This window comes from Argentina anserina, chromosome 6, assembly GCF_933775445.1.
Source record: "Argentina anserina chromosome 6, drPotAnse1.1, whole genome shotgun sequence".
NCBI classification, from domain to species: Eukaryota; Viridiplantae; Streptophyta; class Magnoliopsida; order Rosales; family Rosaceae; genus Argentina; species Argentina anserina.
The window spans coordinates 28433137-28452810 of record NC_065877.1 but is presented as its reverse complement, the minus strand read 5'-3'; the positions used below and the strand labels follow the sequence as shown (position 1 = coordinate 28452810).

The following is a 19674-nucleotide window of genomic DNA, read 5'->3' as shown; positions in this document are numbered from 1 at the left end:
GAGGCTAGACTACTTGGTTATCTTTATAAGTGAACTTATGGATGCGCAATTAATAACCGGGTCTCCCCTTATATGTCAAACAAGATACAATACGACGTTAGAAGAGAGACCGTGCCTTGACGGTCTTCAATTTTCTGATGCCTAAGTCAGATATTGTATTTAACTTGACATGATAACGGTAGGTAAATATTAATTTTTTGGTAAATGAAGAGAGAGATTGTATCTTATATAACTGAGTTGAGGTAGGTAGAGCATTTAAATAATTAAATAATATAATTTTTATACACTGATATACGTGCGTATTCTTATAAAACACTTAACTATGTGTGTATTCTTAGTACATACTAATTTTTGTGGTTATTGTTAGTTATATAATCTCAGGTGGACCTACATATACTTATCTCACACGGTTTATTGTCTGATTTATTATAATTAGTGTGAGTAAAATCAATATGAGAGCTCATTTTACCGGTACATAGTGTATAAATTTCATTTTGTTCTACGTATATTAGTCAAATGCAACGTAATTTTTATAGTACTTCTCTTGGAGTTTTTCGTACAAAAAAACAAAACAAAAGGTACAACCAATTACAGTTAAAAGCACCGTACGTAGGCTTAGTTATATTCATGCAGTTGGATGGGATGTTAATATATGTATATAGATAATGAATTGTTCCTTGTTGTTTTTATTTTTGTTTATTATCTTTGTCGTGATTGATTTTCTTGAACTTCCTGCGATCGATGAGTGTTCTTGATCATGTAGGACGAACGCTATGATCAATATCTTTATCGATTTTCCGCTCTCAACAAGAAACAAAAATAGTATTAGGCGAGCACACCTAGACTAATTAATCACCGCGAAAGTACGTAGATATATATTTTTAATTTTTTTGAAGTAATATATATTTCAATTATATATTAACCTTGGTGATTATTTTTTTTAATAAAGGGGTTGTGCGGCTACCCTCAAGCCTTAATAAATGAAATTGTCGAATATAAAGAGGAGACGTAAAGCCTAAATTCCTTATTACAAAGACTGAAAATGATATTAGAAATCCCTATAAACAAGTACTTAACTAGACACCAACTAACAAAGAGTGCGTTGATGGCTACTCTATTCGCTTTAATGTAGAGGTGACATACCAGAAAGATAACTCGACTACTACGAAGCATAGCTACCAATTGAACAGTTTTCTCAATATGTTGCCGCCGGAAAATAGATCCGACGACACTAAGTTTCACCCTGCCACTAGGTGGCAATGATCATTTGACAAAGTAAGGAACTCGCTGCCTACCTAGAGCAGACAAGACACACTGAGTGCAAACACAGACATGAAACCCGATATCACCTACATAACTATAGTAAGACCTTATTAACTTAAATAACCCACATAAACTCAACAAAACTAATAAAATAAAAATACTTAGGGTTGGGCCCGAAGGGGAAGCTCAAACCCAAACCTTATTCTCGAACGAGGAGACGGCCGACCATGCCATGCACCACCTCACACCAGCACCCGCCCCATGTGTCGCCCCTCCTTCTTTGTCAGATCCTTGCCTTCAAAGGCTAAATGTCGTTCTAGGCCGATCCACATCTCCCTCGATCGATGCTAAACAACACCACCCAGATCAGACCTAATACAATCCAATTCGGGCCTCCAAAAACTCACGGTGGCCGGATCGTCCACAAGCCTGCACCTCCCCTCGTGAGCCTAGAGAAGCAAACACCAAAGCTCAAGCGACCTCTCCCCCTCCTCCTCATAACCACACATGATCCCAAACCTATCTCAGACAATAGGGATCAACGGACACTCTGGAATCTAGCAGAGCCCGTCCGACAATGGCAAGAGCACATCGCTGGACAAGACTCGACACCATAGGTTGTTGGTCTTGTTAGAAAAACAATGATATATTGCATATATAATTTAATAAACTGAATTATAAATAATTATAACACAATATTAAAATCTAATGACGAAAAACACGAAAGAAATTCAATATGAATTCAACAAAAATACTGAATGACTGATGATTGAAGAACTAGTCGAGACGTGTGTGATACCTCACTATCCTTAAGACGTTTATGCATTCTCTATCGGTGCAAAGATGCTTGGCGCTTGTCTCCCAGGATAAAACGACTAAACAATTCTAGGAAATTGCACTACTAACTAGAACTCTCAACGAACTCGAAAAATATCTATTTCTATCACCAGTGAAAAACTAAGAACACTTTGAGAGAGGGATAACTGATTCTATTTGGAATGATTTTACAATGAAAGGATGCTAACTATTTATACAGTGAGGATTTGCAGTTTTGCAATGAATAAAATGGATGTTATAGGAAATCAAAAGATTATAACATACATGAGTTATACATGTTGCAATCAATGATTTCAATCTGTTACGAACTTCTCCATAACACACAATAATGTTTCAGTTATAGTTGTTACAAAAAGAAGAATTTGAACAGTCAAGAGAAGTTGAAACGTCCAAAAAGAATTTTCGGAAATGCAAAAAGAATCCACGTTCTGACCCTCAATTCGGTGTTGCATTCGTGTCCGCAGGTCGCACGGGCATACATGAGTTTCCCTTGTGACTTGAGATTTGCACACCCCTACGCGTGCGTGAGAGAGTATAAGGGGGCTTACACACTTTAAAATCCATAAACAATGCATTCCATATAAAAGCATTTCCAACACTTCTCTTTTCTAATGTAGGACTAACACTTTCTCTCATTTTAAGTAGCCATTTTTGAGTGACAATTTCTTATTCACCCACTAACCAAATTACCAAACAAACATATGATCTTGTAGCCCTCATTATGGAAAACTCAAATCTATGTTCATCTTTTATTAATTATAAGTTTAACTTAATGTAATAAATCAATTACAATTTTGTTTTAAATGGTTTATTTAACAATTTTTCCAACAATTCCCCACATGAATGAAATTGGCCACCAAAGACTCGATAAAATTTGGTGATAGATTTCTACGTTTGAAACCTGCATATGATAGGTAGGTTTGACCTTTTGAACATTCCCTTATGAAAGTATGCTTACTTTAATAACTAAATAGTAGACGCGATGTCTTTGAACTATTTGTCATTTGTGTAAATGATGACATACTTCATACAAGAGTCTCATTGGTACATTTCGGTTCTCATTTTTGTGCCCATTTCAGCCATGAAACACACGACTGGTTCTGCAAGTAGTTTGATAAGAGTTATGCCCTTATTAACTCCCTTAGAAGCGGCCCCACTTCTCTCTTACATAGTTGATCTCTTAATTAAGAGTAACCCGCATTACTCTACTCGGTTTCCCGACGCATAAGAATCATTAAATTTTTTAGCTTAACCTAATTCTTACGGGTATCACTGTTTTTTATCATAGGAATGGACTTGGGGAACTCTCCACAGTGATCCGAACTAATCTCCACAATTTGGTTTTCCCTTTTTGAACCTAGATGTTGGGATCTCTAGTCAGTTAGGTTGGGTATCCACTGTAGTAATTATTAATTTTCAATAGGCTTTAGTCTCATTCCCTTCGATGATTTTTCAAATAACTCTCTGTTTAACTCTTTGGTTAAAGAATCAACAATATTATCCTTAGACTTTATATAATCTATACAGATAACTCTAGTTGAGAGTAGTTGTCTAATGGTATTATGTCTTCAACGAATGTATCTAGACTTACCATTATACATCTTACTTTGTGCCATGCTAATTGCAGATTGACTATCACAATGTATACCAATCGCATGCACATGTTTTGTCCATCGAGGAATGTCCTCTATAAACTAGCGTAATCATTATGCTTCCTCCCCACATTTTTCTAGTGCTACAAACTCAGACTCCATTATGGATCTAGTTATAACCGTTTGTTTGAGGACTTCCAGGACACAACTGCACCCCTAGCGTAAATACATATTCGCTAGTAGACTTTGAGTTTTTTTATGTCAGATATCCAGTTCGCATCAGTGAACCCTTATATAACAGTTGGGTATGATGTGTAGTGCAACCTATAGGTACGAGTATACCTTAAGTATTTGAGTATTCCTCCAATCGCTTGCCAATGTATAGCTCCAAGATTACTCATGTACCTACTTAGCTTATGAACCGCATAAGCTAGATCTGGTCTTGTACAACTTGTTAAGTACATTATACTCCCAATTATTCTCGAGTACTCTAATTGAGAAACACTTTCACCTTTATTCTTGGACAAATGTAGATTCATATCTACATGAGTTCTGACAATTCTAGAACCTTGTCAAATTTCCCAAGAATATTGTCCACATAGTGTGTTTGATTCAACACAAGCCATTATGATGTTCTCGTAATTTTAATCCCTAAAATGACATTAGCAAGTCCCAAGTCTTTCATACCAAACTTGGAATTCAACATGTCTTTAGTGGATTTGATCCTCTTATCGTTGCTCCAAACGACAAACATATCATCCATATACAAACATAGTATGACATATCCATTTTCAGTGTCTTTGACATATACACATTTATCACCTTCATTTATTCTGAACCCACTGGTGATCATGGCATTATCAAATTTCTCATGCCATTGTTTTGATGCTTGTTTTAAGCCATATAATGACTTAACCAGTTTGCACACCTTTTTACTTTGAGAAGGAGTAGAGAAACCTTCTGGTTGTTCCATGTAGAGTTATTCTTCTACATCTCCATTTAGGAATGTCGTCTTTACATCCATTTGGTGTACTTCAAGTTTGCGCAACGCTGCAATTGCAAGTACCATCCGTATGAAGGTTATTCTCGTCAAAGGAGAATAAGTGTCAAAATAATTCAAACCCTCATTTTGCCTATAGCCTTTAATAACAAGTATAGCTTTGTATTTGTCTATTGACTAATCAGTTTTTAATTTCTTTTTGAAAATCCAAACCTTATCTCGGAGGAGGAGATGGCCGACCATGCCATGCACCACCTCACACCAGCACCCGCCCCATGTGTCGCCCCTCCTTCTCTGTCAGATCCTTGCCTTTAAAGGCCAAATGTCGCTCTAGGCCGATCCACATCTCCCTGGATCGATGTTAAACAGCACCACCCAGATCAGATCTGATACAATCCGATTCAGGCCTCCAAAAACGCACGGCGGCCGGATCGTCCACAAGCCGACGACGCCTGCACCTCCCCTCGTGAGCCTAGAGAAGCAAACACCAAAGCTCAGGCGACCTCTCCCCCTCCTCCTCATAACCACACATGATCCCAAACCTATCTCAGACAATATGGATCAATGGACACTCTAGAATCTAGTAGAGCCCGTCCGACAATGGCAATAGCACGTCGCTGGACAAGACTCGACACCATAGGTTGTTGGTCTTGTTAGAAAAACAATGATATATTGCATATATAATTTAATAAACTGAATTATAAATAATTATAACACAACATTAAAATCTAATGACGAAAAACACGAAAGAAATTCAATATGAATTCAACAAAAATACTGAACGACTGATGATTGAAGAACTAGTCGAGACGTGTGTGATACCTCACTATCCTTAAGACGTTTATGCATTCTCTATCGGTGCAAAGATGCTTGGCGCTTGTCTCTCAAGATAAAATGACTAAACAATTCTAGAAAATTGCACTACTAACTGGAACTCTCAACGAACTCGAAAAATATCTCTTTCTATCACCAGTGAAAAACTAAGAACACTTTGAGAGAGGGAGAGCTGATTCTATTTGGAATGATTTTACAATGAAAGGATGGTGACTATTTATACAGTGAGGATTTGCAATGAATAAAATGGCTTTTATAGGAAATTAAAAGATCATAACATACATGAGTTACACAAATTACAAGCAATGATTTCAATCTGTTACGAACTTCTCCATAACACACAATAACGTTTTAGTTATAGTTGAACAACCAAGAGAAGTTGAAACGTCAAAAAAGAATTTGCGTTCCGACCCTCAATTCAGTGTTGCATTCGTGTCTGCAAGTCGCACAGGCATACACAAGTTTCCCTTGTGACCTGAGATTTGCACCCCCATTGCACGTGCGCGAAATGGTATAAGAGGGTTTACATACTTTACAATCGGTAAACAATGTATTACATATAAAGTCTTTCCAACACTTTTCTCTTCCAATGTGGGACTAACATTTTCCCTCATTTTAAGTAATCATCTTTGAGTGACAGTTTCTTATTCACTCATTAACCAAATTACACAAACAAACATATGATCTTGTAGCCCTCATTATGGAGAACTCAAATCTATGTTCATCTTTGATTAATTATAAGTTTAACTTAATTTAATTAATCAATTAAAATTTGATTTTAAATGGTTTATTTAACTATTTTTCTAATAGTTCTCGTGCGGCTAGTTTTTTTTCCTAATATTCTTGGTTTAAATTCGGTAACCTTTTTTTATGTTATCACACGAAGATCACCTTGGTGATTAATTATAGTCCAAGTTGTGAATGTAGGTTAAAACTAGTATTTCAATCAAAAACAAACACACTCAATTCCACACTTACTAGTATGGCAGTTATGCGTTCTCGATAAAACTGGTTGACCTCGATTTCACAATTCCACATATTGATCGAGATGAGGCTGTAAATCGATCCAGCCTATTAAAAAGGTAGATGGATATTAATCTTCATTAAAGTAAAGAAATTAAAGTCTTAAAGTAATGTAACGATCATAATCAAAATTATCGCGTTCAAAAAAACTTAATTAGTATGTATCATATAGTCGTAAGATTATCCGACTTAATATTTCGAATCTCGGTTAAAACCGGTAGAAGATAGTTTAGTGGAGATGCTTGATCAATTTTATGAATGTAAATAACCATGAAACTCGTGATTCTACAATAAGTTCAAATTTCTAATCATATGTTATCATTGTCGAAGTAACGTACGTACATCATGTTGTAGTTGGGTATGGTTAGACCATTCTGTTTTAACATTAAACAGGGTGACAGTTATTTTGGCATTTGTGTCCTGAGGCTCTGCATGTCTGAATGCTAAGCTTGCTTATACAAAGTCTATTCAAACTTTATTAAATGTATTTAATTGTGCATGGATATATCCAGCAATGCAATAATGTCACTTTTGGAAAAATTATATATATCTCCTTCAGCCATCGTATCGGCAAGCATTAACATTCAAGCTTTTTTGTGAAGGATTTAATTGGATTACATATCATCTTTCTGTATTTTCCTCAACTCTCGATGGCAACCTGCACAAGCAAAAGTTCCAAATCAGTCCGCCAAGCCATCCAACTCAAGCAAGTGATGAAGCTCTGGAAGGCCATTAGCATCGTCAATGGTAAAACCAACCCCACTCCTTCTGGATTCCTTCCTGTTTATGTTGGATGGGATCGAATCCGGTTCTTGATTCCTACCAGATTCCTCAAATATCCGATATTCTTGGCTCTTCTTGACAAGTCCGGAGAGGAATTTGGGTTCAAGATCAGTGGAGGATTAGTGTTGCCATGTGATGTTGAGTTCTTCAAAGAAGTTCTCAATTTGCTCCAGAAGGATGAAAAGAGGAACGGCGGCTTAGAGCTTGATCAGTTCCTGAAGAAAATACCGGAGGTGAGTACTCATTTTGATTCCTCTACTTGCAACTGTTGCATCAAGGAAGATGGCAATGCTTATGGTCATTTTGTTGGACTTGGAGAACCTTTGATGGAGAAAGCATAATGGGGCTTGATTAATTAGTAAAAATTAAGGATGTTGTAGGGGGAAATGCATGTTCTGGTTTCATTCATCTTCATTAATATGTTTCGTTTGATTAGTTGGGCTAATTGTGGTTCTTAGAACTAATTATTCTTGTAATTGTTTCATGATTTCTCTTCTTTGATTTGATCTGTGCTGGCTGTTGCTGCTTAATTGTAATCGTTACTTATGACATTATGAAGGTGAAATTCATGGATTGTTATAATTGATGTTGATTATTTTGAAGTTTTCGAATCTAGATAGTTACGATCTGTACAAATGTGCTTGCCACAGCCTATAAGCTACCTTGTTCTTGCCGGAAATTGATCCCTTTTTTTCGGGTGTAAATTTCCTAAATTTAAGCATTGCAAACTTATGCTGAAAAAGTTGAAGCATCGACATCGTACTGATTGCAGTGGTCATCGAATGATTATTATGCATGGTACTCTTATCTATAGAGATCAGATTAAGTTTTCATAATTTTACAAATGCTAGTCGATCGATCTGCTAGAATTACTATTGCTGCAATCAAATACAGAGGGAGCTCATGATCTAGAAATGTCTAAGAACAAGTAGCGAGGAAAACGTATGAAATATATGAAGAGTACTGTCTGTCACTTTGTCCCCCATTAGAGAGGTGTAATCTGGCGTCCCCGGTTATAGGACTTTATATGTAGCCGAGTTAATTTGGTATGTGATTTCAAATGATGCAATTTCCTCACTTGCTACCTTACCTCGCTAATTTGCTATAGATATTCTAACATATTCAGTTTCTTCCGGGCTTGTTAAGATTTAGAATATGATTGTAGTAGATATTTTGGTAAATGGAATGCAAAAGTAGACATGCCGAGTTTTGTCCTTTTAATTTCGGCAAGAGTTACTGAATGCATGGTTGATTCCAACAATTTAATGAATTCATGGCTAGATCATACATATGTCTTTCTGTTGGGGTTAGAAATTAATATTTTATCAATATGTATGTTAAAACTTAAAAGTAACGTATTTTCTAAAAGTAAAATTTAGAAAATTTATTCGAATTAAGTTGAATATAGTTGTTTCGATATGAATTTTTTACATTATATTTTTCATTTTAAGATTCTGGTTTATTACACTATCTTCTAAAAAATATATGTAGTTGTGTCCACATGAAAGATCAAAATTTCAAAAATAATGTCTATAATCTACACAAGAGAAACACTTCTTTTTGTTTTTTTGAAGTGTCGATGATCTTATTTAAAAGGGCCCCACATTATAGCTAAAACAATTTCGACTCCAGGGGTTAATTCCTTTTATAGTACTTAAAGTATGGTTACTTGGACAATTTGGTACCTGCTGTATGAAAACGGACAATTTAGTATCTGAAGTTCTCATTTGTAAGTCATTTTGGTACCTCTATCAATTTTAATCATATTTTAAGGGTTATTTTCGTCATTCTAGCCCTAAACTCATTAAATTCACATTTTTCTTCATTTCTTCCTATAATTGCCTCTCTTTGGAGATAATTAACTTGATATATCTACTACATTTAGCATCTACTTCGCATATATCGAAAATATTTTTTTTTCTTAATATACTTATTGTATCCTAATTATTTTCTGCAAAGGATTTAAATTGTCTTTATGCAATTGTAATTTTTTATTAATATTTTTTTAAAATTACTTATAAGTAAAATTAATTTAGATTAATAGCTACATTATGAAAAAGGCATAAATGCCGATACATTAATTTATTATTTTATGTGATATGGTATGTTAAAAGATATTAGAAAAAATATAAATAAATAAATACATTGAAAATTAAAAATAAATGTGTGTTCCGAGAGAATCACTATTCTACCATTGTGTGTGTCTTAGCCTTATTAGGTTTCCTGTTAGAGATAGATTCGCATCTCTGTAATAGATTAGGACTCCGAATCCTACGGGATTGTGGTTATGTAATGCATATATATTGGCCTCATTATCAATCAATAAACGGTTATGTTCTGTTCTATTACGTCATTATTATTCTCGTTTTGTTTATCCTCCAACAATGTGTACATATAAAAATATATTTATACACAACACACTATATTTGAATGAGTGGGTATATTGAATATATAATTCAAAGTAGGGTTAAGTAGGTAGAAAAAAAATGTAAATAAATAATTTGATTAACAAAATAATCCTCATTTTAAAGAATATTTTTATTTTTTTAAAGAAAAATATAAATATAAAATGACAACATTACCCCTCATGTGCATGACATGTGACGCACAATTGGATAGAAACAGTTAAATTTAACGGATGGGGTGCAAATCGGCAATTTTTACCAAGTTTAGGAGGTAAATTGACTCAAATACAAGTTCGGTGTGCAAATCGGCAATTTTTACCAAGTTTAGGAGGTAAATTGACTCAAATGCAAGTTCGGGGTGCAAATTGACAATTTCAGCCAAGTTTGAGGTGCAAATCGGCATTTATGCCTATGAAAAATTATATATGTAAATCATCACATATACTAAGTGGACGAGTTATCAAATTTTTAGTGATAATTTAGAGGTAATTTGGAGATATTATGAAAAAAATGAAATAAAGTAGAGATATGATAACGGAAATAACTCTGAAAATATGGTCAAAATTGACATAAGTATTAAAATAATCTAAATTTGAGAATTTTAAATAACAAATTATCGGTTTTATACATTAGCTACCAAATTGTGAGGAATTTACCCTAACAAAGTGTGTCCTTGGGCACCGAAACTAGAAACACAGCAAAGCCATCAATCTGAGAACTTTTTTCCACCATGTTCATCGCCGCAGCACCAACGACGGCCATGACGACGTGTCGCTTCCCTATGCTTCGAATTCAATCAGTTGATTCTTCGAAGCCCAGACCGGGGTTTGGAACCAAAACCAATCACAAGAGAAAGAAAAAGAACAACCTCAACCAGGTACCATGTTTCTAATCACTCACCAAGATTGAGGTTTTTTTCCTTGAAGTTGAGTTAAACTTTATTTCATCTGAGCTGTAAGTTTGTGTTTCAATGCGCTCAGAAAAAACAAGGCCTCTACTTCAGTTGATCAGAAGGGAACTGGTTTTCAGCCAAGGTACATTCCTTGAATGCATTTGATACTTTCTGGTTTTGTTTCTTTTGTTGTATAATATGTCAACTTAATTTGGGTTCTTGTTGTTTTTGGGGTTTCAATTACTGTAGTTTATTACAGAAATGCATATATGTATAACGCAAATGTGTAGTGAACTTTTGGCTACCTGCCTACCTGGTTGATGTTTTTGCATGAAGTTTGAAACTTGTAGCTGTCTTCTTTTCTTGGTATATATTTAGAGTAATAAAGTCTCACCAAATGTTTATTCATCAGTGGCTTGATCTTATTTGATGTTTAATCTGTTTATTTCCTTGTGCAGGAAACAAACCGCTGACCGGTATGTTACAAATCGTAAGTGGATTAGTATTCGCGGACACTAATTGTTACTAAAATACATTTTGAATGTAGGATCAAAGTCTTCTTGTGCTGTTGATATCTAAATTTTGCATCTTTGTCTTTGGCTAGTAGTAACTAGCCTTTATTAGTTTATTTAGATATTCTGCAAAATCATGAACAACTTAGAGGCTTGGACATGCCTGTTTTCTGTGGAAAATCATGAATTCACCCCTCATTTAGTCATTTCGTAGTCCCAGTCACTTGTTGATTAATAATACCGGCTTCTTATATTCTTCGACTGGTTTTATTATTCAACTCAAGGTGACATTTTCTTTGTAGAGGCACCTGGATTAAATTCCCGTTTTGATGGGAAGGTCAAGAGAAATCTTGGCGACCTTGAGTTTGAGGAACGTCTGGAAGCAATTAGAAGGTAAACATGCAGTTTTTCTTAGAGGTCAAGTCAGGGTGTTAATTACATTTTGAATATTTGGTGTTCAAGAAGCTTTAGAAATTACTCCTTACTCAGGAACCTAACTGCCCAAGTAATTGTAGTATCCTTTATTGTACATGGTGAAGTTAAGTCAAGCAATTCTGTTTCACTTTTCACCATTCAACATTACCTATCATCATATATGTACATATGTATATGTATGTAAAAAAGTCAGTAATCATGTTATTCTTATGCCTCATTGCCATGCTACTGTAGCAATATGTACGACTGTGTTTATACCGCATCACATGCATATCATACTAGCTGACTGGATGGTTTCACGTGCATAATGTTTTCAAGAGTAATTTCCATTAAATATCATGCCTTATGTGAAACATTCAGTTCAGCACTTGAGCGGAAGAAAACAGTTGAAAAAGAGGAATATGGAGCAATTGATTATAATACACCTGTCAAATCAGAGGAGAAAAAAATTGGACTTGGAGCACAGGTAAACTTGTTAAGCTATGTGCTTTCTAATCCATATGATCACTTTTTAAGGCACACATGTAATTGATTCAGTTTATCTCAAGGAATAGATTGGAGTAGGTGTGGCAGTATTGGTATTTGGTTTGGTTTTTGCTTTGGGGGACTTTCTTCCTACCAGCAGGTATATATAGTATATTGAAGTTAAAAGATTTGAGTACTTTTATTCTGCTAATTTTCCTCCATATAAATGATCCTTAAATTCACGGATTGCATCTGGAGGCTGAAGCTATTGCTTTCTATGCCATTTAGTAGTGCTTATTTATTCCAACCATTGATTGTTAAGTAATCCAGAGGAATGATTTCAATTCGATATGGTTTCAAGTTTTCAGTGTTAGTCCTACTGAAGATGCTGCACTAACCAGTAATAAATTGTCTGAAGAAGAGAAAGCATCACTTCAGGTAATGTTCAACTGTAAAGATCTTTTGTCTTTTCTATTTAGTATCCCAGAGTGATACAAATTGTACATATGTCTTTGTGGCAGGCTAGGCTGAAAGAATATGAAGCAACACTTAGTAACAGCCCGAAAGATCCGACTGCTCTTGAGGTGAGTCATAGTATTACACAGGTTGCTAAATTTCGTCCTTGATTTTTGAATCCTGCTGCTGTTTAAAGTAGAAGTTCAGATGTCCAGATTTACACTTATCCATTCGGCCTATGTCTGCTTGTAACTCCCGTTTTTGTTTTGAAGTAGTGTAAAAGGATATCATTCCCAGTTTCATGTAGTATAGTGGAATGACTGATATGAGACCAACTGTTTATGCCAGTTTGAATTGGCCAGTGTAATAACAGGTTCACACACAAATGCAGATCAAATGTTGTGTTTGTTAACATAGTTACGTCACTTAGAAGATCAAAAGCTTGATGAGGTTTGAAGAACTGACAATATTTTCTATAAATTATGTCAAAGACAGGATTTAAGAATTTTGATCCAACTTATTCCAATTTATTTTATAGTAGGTGTACTATTTTGATCACTAAACATAGAATATCAGCAGAAGGGACAGTTATGCTTTTTGATATTATCCTTGAACATCGGCAAAACAAACATACACCGAGAAGAGAGAAGCGATATCATCTTAAAATCTTGCATTTATGAACAATCCTAGGGAGCAAGGCAATTTTTTTATTGCTTACTGTAATTATATGCCATCAAATCATCTCTGGATGCCATTTTCAGTGTTTGTTTGGGCTTTGCAGGGAGCTTCCGTAACTTTAGCAGAATTAGGAGAATATACTCGAGCTTCAACTCTGCTTGAGGACTTGACTAATGTTTGTTCTCACACTTTGCATTCATAATGCCACATTGTGCGTGGAAAAGGATGCTTAAATTGCATATAGAATTTTCTCCTGCTGATTACACCATTTTGAACCTTCTTTTGGTGGGATTGGTTGGGGGGGTTTCAACTTTCAACACAGGAAAAACCAAGTGATCCTGAAGTTTTCCGTTTGCTTGGAGAAGTAAAATATGAGCTCAAAGATTATGAAGGGAGTGTTGCTGCATATAAGGTTGCTTCCAAGGTCAAAGTGGTCTCAAGCCTGCTAAGAGATAATCAGGGAAACTTGAAATATCAATTATAAGTGCGAGGAAAAACCCTCAGTCGTAATTGGGGGACGGTTAGTGTCTGTTCTGCAGTCTTCTGAAAACTTTGCACACAGCACAGCGAACGTCACCTAAGAATCATTTAAAGAGCTTGGCTGAGATAGATTTCAAATAATTCTTGTCATGGAAGATGCAATGATATTCATTACCCATCTATTGGCAAAGTTCAATAAAATGCCTGAAGTCAATGTTCTGTTATTTTGTTGGCAGGCGTCCAAAGATCTTAAATTTGAAGTTATGCGTGGCCTTACAAATGCATTACTTGCTGCTAAAAAACCAGATGAGATTTTCAATTGGTCCTATCTTTGATGCTCACCGTCACTTCAGAATATTTATCATATTGCATTCTTGTTGTCTTATTGAGGTCCTTCATCAATGTCCACATAGTTTAAAATGCTGACGAAAAGAAAATTCGTGAATGATAAAGCTTGTAGATAAGTTACATTCTCGAGATTTTGCTAATTGATATTCTTGAGCCTGTCCAATCTGGCAGACTGTAGCTTTGAGTCGGGAATTAAGTAATCAAAGAAACATGGTTGCCATACTTTAAGAATATGCTCTGATTGCTTCTTTGATTATATCCTTTGAGGTTATGATTCTCATTAGTCTCCTAGATTATCAGGTTTCTTACAACTGGTAAAATTAGACTCATATTCTTCCACCTTCCTGTTTTCAGGCTGTCCAATATCTTCTGGACTCTCGATCACGTATTGATGCAGACAACCCAGAAACAAAGGCTGCAAGCAGTACGACTGGAATGCAGGTGGATCCAATTCAAGTAAGTCGTGCATCCTCAATAAACATTTTTGAATTTCGGCACCACTGAAATGACTACTTTGCACTTTTATTTTAAAGTGAAAGAGACCCTGATGATGCCAAACAAAGTTAGAATCATTTGACCATTTAACTATTTATATTTAAGTTTTGCTTTTTTCAGGCTCAAAATTTCCCTTTGAATTGGATTAGCTATGAGTTACTCTGTTATGGGTTCACTTGTGCAAAGTCTGATTCTGTTTTCTCTAGTTAATTTTGTATTTATAAACTTGTCATGGACAATCAGGTCGAATTACTTCTTGGAAAAGCCTATTCAGACTGGGGCCATATTAGTGATGCTGTCTCTGTCTATGATCGGCTCATCTCTAGTCATCCAAATGACTTCCGTGGTTACTTGGCTAAGGTTTTTCTTTTCTCCTTTTCTTTTGTGGTGCTACAATTTTTTGTTCTGTAAATTGTGCTGACCCAAGGGATTTCTTATCAAAAAAATTATATCATCAGAGGTTTTTTTCCTTTAATGCTCTGCAGGGAATTATATTAAGAGAAAATGATAAAGGTGGAGAGGCAGAGCGGATGTTTATACAGGTAAATAAATGAATGCCAATTGGCCTGAACTATAACTGTGGAAGCCAATTGGCACCTGAGCTGTGCTTATACACGCTCACATAGGCACACAGGCATTACATGTGAAGAGAAGATAATTATGCATGAAAATCTCTGAATGTCTAGTGTTAGTGTGAGATGAAGTCTAAATCTGTAGGGATATATGCTTACACACTGAGATACAAATTAATGAACTTACATATTTAAAGATGATTCAATTAGCATACAATTCCATCTATAAAATTGCATGCAAGAATTGGCTTTGAGGCTTAAATTTCATGTGAACATTAACCTACTAATTTGGTTTATAAAAAGGTCCGACAGTATTGAGACTGCCCCAATATGCTACAACATGAATCGTGTCATTAGTCTTCAGTACTATTGTTAGGATACGAGAAAGCCCGACAGTACTCTCAATTTATGAAGGGTGATATACATGTAGTCTTTCTTATGCAATTCATAAACAAACTTAACGAAGCAGATCCTGGCCGCACTCATTATTTTTGTACATTACTAACTCTTCCATTAAGCAGATCTGATTCTATGTGCATTTATGTGCTCATGTGACTGTATGTCGCTATAATCATGGTTCTCGCGTGCAGGCACGTTTTGAATTAGAATGTGACCGTAAACTGGAAGGCACTTGTAGCCGGGTATTCAAAATGACGACCAGAATCTTGAATTAGAATGTGACTGAATGGAACACATGGGAAGAGAGTTGGGAGTGGGATAGGTAAAGAGGTCCAATCCTCTACATTGTAACAAAGTTGTAATCAAAAGGTTTCTTGTGCTACCCCATTTAGACTATTTAGCATAATTGTATAGAAGTGGAGATTCATGGTACACAAACACAATAAACGAGCTGTGCTGCGAATAAACAGATGATAGGTTTGGATCAATTTTGATTTTCTTCCAGTTTTGTTAGCATTTCACTTACTTCAATTCTAGATGAATTATAACCTGCATTAGCATTTAGCACAAAAGGTTAGCCATAGCTGGTTTCATATAACTTGTAGGGAAATGTCTCTGTATTGGAGTACAGATAATTCCAGAGCGTCAAATAGAGTATGCTTGACTTCATTCGCAGCTCTGCCGGAGTTGGCTCTAAGAGAAGAAAGCATTTGAGTTGAAATTTGAACCAGATCGATTTCTATTTTTGAGAAGTAAAACTAGTCAACAACCTTCCGGACTCAAAACTATCAAATTTTCATCTTCTCGCAAACCCTTAATCCCTCAAACACTAATTTTAAGGGAATTAAGATTCACAAAATAAAATGATCTTTAGTATACAATCCTACTTAGCTGAAGCAAAAGTAACCTCAAACTTTCCCATGGAGAAATTACACTCATTTCTTATCAATAAACTGCATTTACCAAACAATTTCCTTACATATTCAACCATGAACTATTCCAATAAGCCCAACATCCTAAACTGAAAACAAATAAGCACACAAACCGAAACTCAATCAAGGATGTTCCTTGTTGACACTTCTGACAGAATTCCAAATATCCCCAAAACCCTTTAAAACATGAGGCAGAACACTCCCAATGCCCTGCACGCTGAGCCCAGAAACAACCCCAATAGCAAATGATCCACCATAGCCAGGCTTGGAGTCAAGCTTCATGTTAAGAATGGCAAGACTGTTGTTGGTGCTGTCAGCCTTTCTAGAAGTCTCGGCCAAAAGCTTGTCCTTTCTGCCTCTTCCAGAGGATATGACCCTGAAGAGGGCAGTCTGGAGGTCCCCTATCACCTTGAGGGAGGCTTCCTGGGTGTCAAGCCCTTTGGATTCATAGTGGGAGATGAGCTCTTGTGGGGTAGGCAGCTTTCTCTTGACGGAATTTGGGTCTGTGGGTTTGCTGGGTTTTTGGGGGGTGGAGTTTGGAGTCAGTGGTTGTTCCATTGGAGAGGGTTTAAGAAATGGTCAAGAAGTCTGATTGGGGATTTTCGAGTTTGAGGGTTTACGGGAGGAGATAAGGGGGTATAATAGTCTCAAATCCACGGTCGTGTCGGGTCGGGCCAAAGGATAGCTCAATTGTTGGATATGATTTTTACTGTTACTTTTTGTAATTGTGTTGGATTTACTGTCCTTAATTTCATATAATTTATCCAACTGTATGTCTCTCAGCCTCTGAATGTGTTATAGTATTATCAAAATTAAGGGCAGTAAAATGCCAACTGACTATCGATCATAGTTTTAAAAAGCGCGCCTAAGGTGAGCCTTAAGTCGTAAAAGGCGCAAGGCGTAAGCTAAAAGGTCTTAGCCTTAGTTGCCTAGGCGCCGAGGCGCATACTAAGGCGCGAAAGGTGAAGGCCTAAAAAAAAAATTTAGTTCAAGATTTTTTTTTGAATAGACAATTTTTTTTATTTAAAAAACTATTTTTTATGAGGTCTTTTAGATTTTGAGATTGAGACTTTAGAAAGACCACCTCTATCAAACATATGTTGGTGTTAGAGATGATGTTGTTGGAGGTGTCGGTGTTGGAGGTGATAGTGATGATGACATTTGGATTATGATTTAAATGATGATATTATAATTGATGATGATAACGATTTTGAAGCTTGAAGCTAGTCCAAACATTGTTCTTGTTTTTTTTCAAGACTAGTTAGTACTGTAATATATTAATTTATGTTATGCAAGGTGATTTGATTATTTACATGGTTTTGATATGTATTTGTTATGAAGGAATAACCATTTATCATGTCTATTTTGGTTACAAATCATGTTATATGTAAGACTACATATAAGACTAATCAACGCACAAGTATAGAAATTCATACATAAGGCTTACACCTTTTGCCTCAAGGCTTACGCATTGGTGAGGCTCTTCCGAAAACGCCTCGACTATGCCTTAGCCTTTTAAAACATTAGTATCGATCCAGAGAAAGTTGACAAATTTGACACAGACAGATCTTAATTAAACCCATGACATAATATACGAGGGAGGCTGCAACTGCCGAGTAACTTGTAGATGTTTGATGTGCTCATATTATCCTATTTTTTATGCATCATATCCTTGGTTTATATGTTTAGTTCTTTAATTTATGATTAATTTATGTTATTTTAGTGTGTTTATAGGTTTGTGTAAAAAAAAAAATTTGTGTCAAAAACATAAAAAAAGAAGAAGCTAAAATGAGCTAACAAAGATTAAGTGACGATTATGAATGTCATTGTCAGAATCTGCATGTGCAGAACATCCAATTTGCAGACATCCTGAGAGAGTTACAGATCGAATTAGACCGTGATCCATATATCATTAGAAATATACAAATGTCTATTTTATGTGGGATTTTACGGATCTTGATTTCGATACTCTGAGAGGAAGTTATGATAGTTTGAGTGATAAGAAGTCAGAGCCGAAACCTGCCCAGGTTCACTAGTATTTATGGAGAACTCAGGTTGTGTTACCAAGTTCATTCAATTTCAATACATTAATGTCAATGATTCAGTTGATGATGAAAATAGTACAAGGGTTCCTCTTTTAGAAAAGATATTTTAAGGTTTTACCATTCCATATCAAGTTAGGAGTCTTAAAAACAAAGTCTTACAAGGAAACTGAAGTCATAAATGAGCAATAATCTTCCATATATAAGGGAGCACGAATTCTCCTCTCCTAGGAGGTCTCCCGAGCACAATGTAGACGCCTAAGGAGCAGAAACCATCAATTCATCTTCACTATTCCCTTCTTTTATGTTTTTTGTTATGTTTTTTTAAGTTATAGTTTGTCAAACCTTTTTCTAGGGTTAGGATGATGCCCTTTCATGATTGTTTATGTAGTTTGATGTTTAATTGATGGATTTATAGTTTATTTATGATGAATGCTTAATCACTATTTGAATTGATGCTCTATGTTTAAGTTATATGATTGATCACCTTAGGGCTTTGTATATAGTAATTCAAAGATAAATTTGAGGCAGAGATGCAATATAATTTATGTAGCTTATTGTGATTAAGTGTGGTGAATTACATTGTTACTTGAGAGAGAATGATGGTTTGCTTTATTTCCTTGTTTTCTAGAACGTAATGAGTCTTGTATGTTAAATTTATACCTGAGAATGATAGACTACATAGCTAAAATATACGACATTTACCCGAGTGGGAGAGCATCATACACTTAAGGGAAACTATGGTTTAGAGTACTTGAGAAAGACATAGATACGAGAATTGTCATCTAGAGAGACGAAAGAATTCATTAGTTACATTGAGTCATTGACACATAAGTAGGATTGTTGGTGGTTGATTCTGATACCCTACGTTTTATTTTGTTTATTTGTTATCTTATCTCATTTGTCATTTGAAAATCTAAAAACCATATTTTGATTGCTTTTGTGTTCTTAGTTTAGATTAATTAAATTAGGATAAAATTGATTTTCAATCCCTAGTTTGAACGATCTCGTACTTGCACACTATACTAACGACGATTCGTGCGCTTGCGAGTTTTATATAAATCTTGACAACATTGTTGGACTAGTAATTAGTCCTAAGTTTGATCAAATGACATATTAAGGGACATATTAGATATTACAAGACTTGGTTGAGCTTCTCAGTTATTGACCATACAATTTCAAGGGGAATAATCTCAAAGTTAGTATAAACTATATAACGCATAAGCTGCAA

The 19674-nt window shown here is 35.4% G+C and overlaps 3 protein-coding genes across 3 annotated transcripts; 2 read left to right on the top strand and 1 right to left on the bottom strand.

The window, feature by feature from the left end:
• The first annotated feature begins 7199 nt into the window (after positions 1 to 7199).
• On the top strand, positions 7200 to 7673 carry LOC126797218 (protein SMALL AUXIN UP-REGULATED RNA 12-like). Its single transcript, XM_050523883.1, has one exon. It carries the CDS (start codon positions 7200 to 7202, stop codon positions 7671 to 7673), a length of 474 nt encoding a protein of 157 aa, XP_050379840.1.
• A 2824-nt stretch (positions 7674 to 10497) lies between these two features.
• On the top strand, positions 10498 to 15957 carry LOC126797217 (uncharacterized). Its single transcript, XM_050523882.1, has 15 exons — positions 10498 to 10614; positions 10980 to 10995; positions 11088 to 11105; positions 11444 to 11534; positions 11937 to 12042; positions 12131 to 12201; positions 12410 to 12479; positions 12563 to 12625; positions 13279 to 13350; positions 13498 to 13599; positions 13892 to 13966; positions 14358 to 14459; positions 14742 to 14858; positions 14984 to 15040; positions 15661 to 15957. The coding sequence occupies exons 1-15, from the start codon at positions 10498 to 10500 to the stop codon at positions 15742 to 15744; spliced, it is 1161 nt and encodes a 386-aa protein (XP_050379839.1). The 3' UTR covers positions 15745 to 15957.
• A 450-nt stretch (positions 15958 to 16407) lies between these two features.
• LOC126799187 (uncharacterized) lies at positions 16408 to 16986 on the bottom strand. The gene has a single exon (XM_050526327.1). The coding sequence runs from the start codon at positions 16957 to 16959 to the stop codon at positions 16525 to 16527; it is 435 nt and encodes a 144-aa protein (XP_050382284.1). The 5' UTR covers positions 16960 to 16986; the 3' UTR covers positions 16408 to 16524.
• Between the last annotated feature and the right edge of the window lie 2688 nt (positions 16987 to 19674).

What these genes read in the sequence shown, in the direction of transcription:
- LOC126797218 (XM_050523883.1), top strand. Translation starts at nt 7,200, where the DNA reads ATGGCAACCTGCACAAGCAAAAGTTCCAAATCAGTCCGCCAAGCCATC.
- LOC126797217 (XM_050523882.1), top strand. Translation starts at nt 10,498, where the DNA reads ATGACGACGTGTCGCTTCCCTATGCTTCGAATTCAATCAGTTGATTCT. An exon ending in AAATTGGACTTGGAGCACAG is followed by an intron (nt 12,043 to 12,130) that starts GTAAACTTGTTA and finishes CTCAAGGAATAG; the next exon opens with ATTGGAGTAGGTGTGGCAGT. An exon ending in TGCAGGTGGATCCAATTCAA is followed by an intron (nt 14,460 to 14,741) that starts GTAAGTCGTGCA and finishes ATGGACAATCAG; the next exon opens with GTCGAATTACTTCTTGGAAA.
- LOC126799187 (XM_050526327.1), bottom strand. Translation starts at nt 16,959, where the DNA reads ATGGAACAACCACTGACTCCAAACTCCACCCCCCAAAAACCCAGCAAA.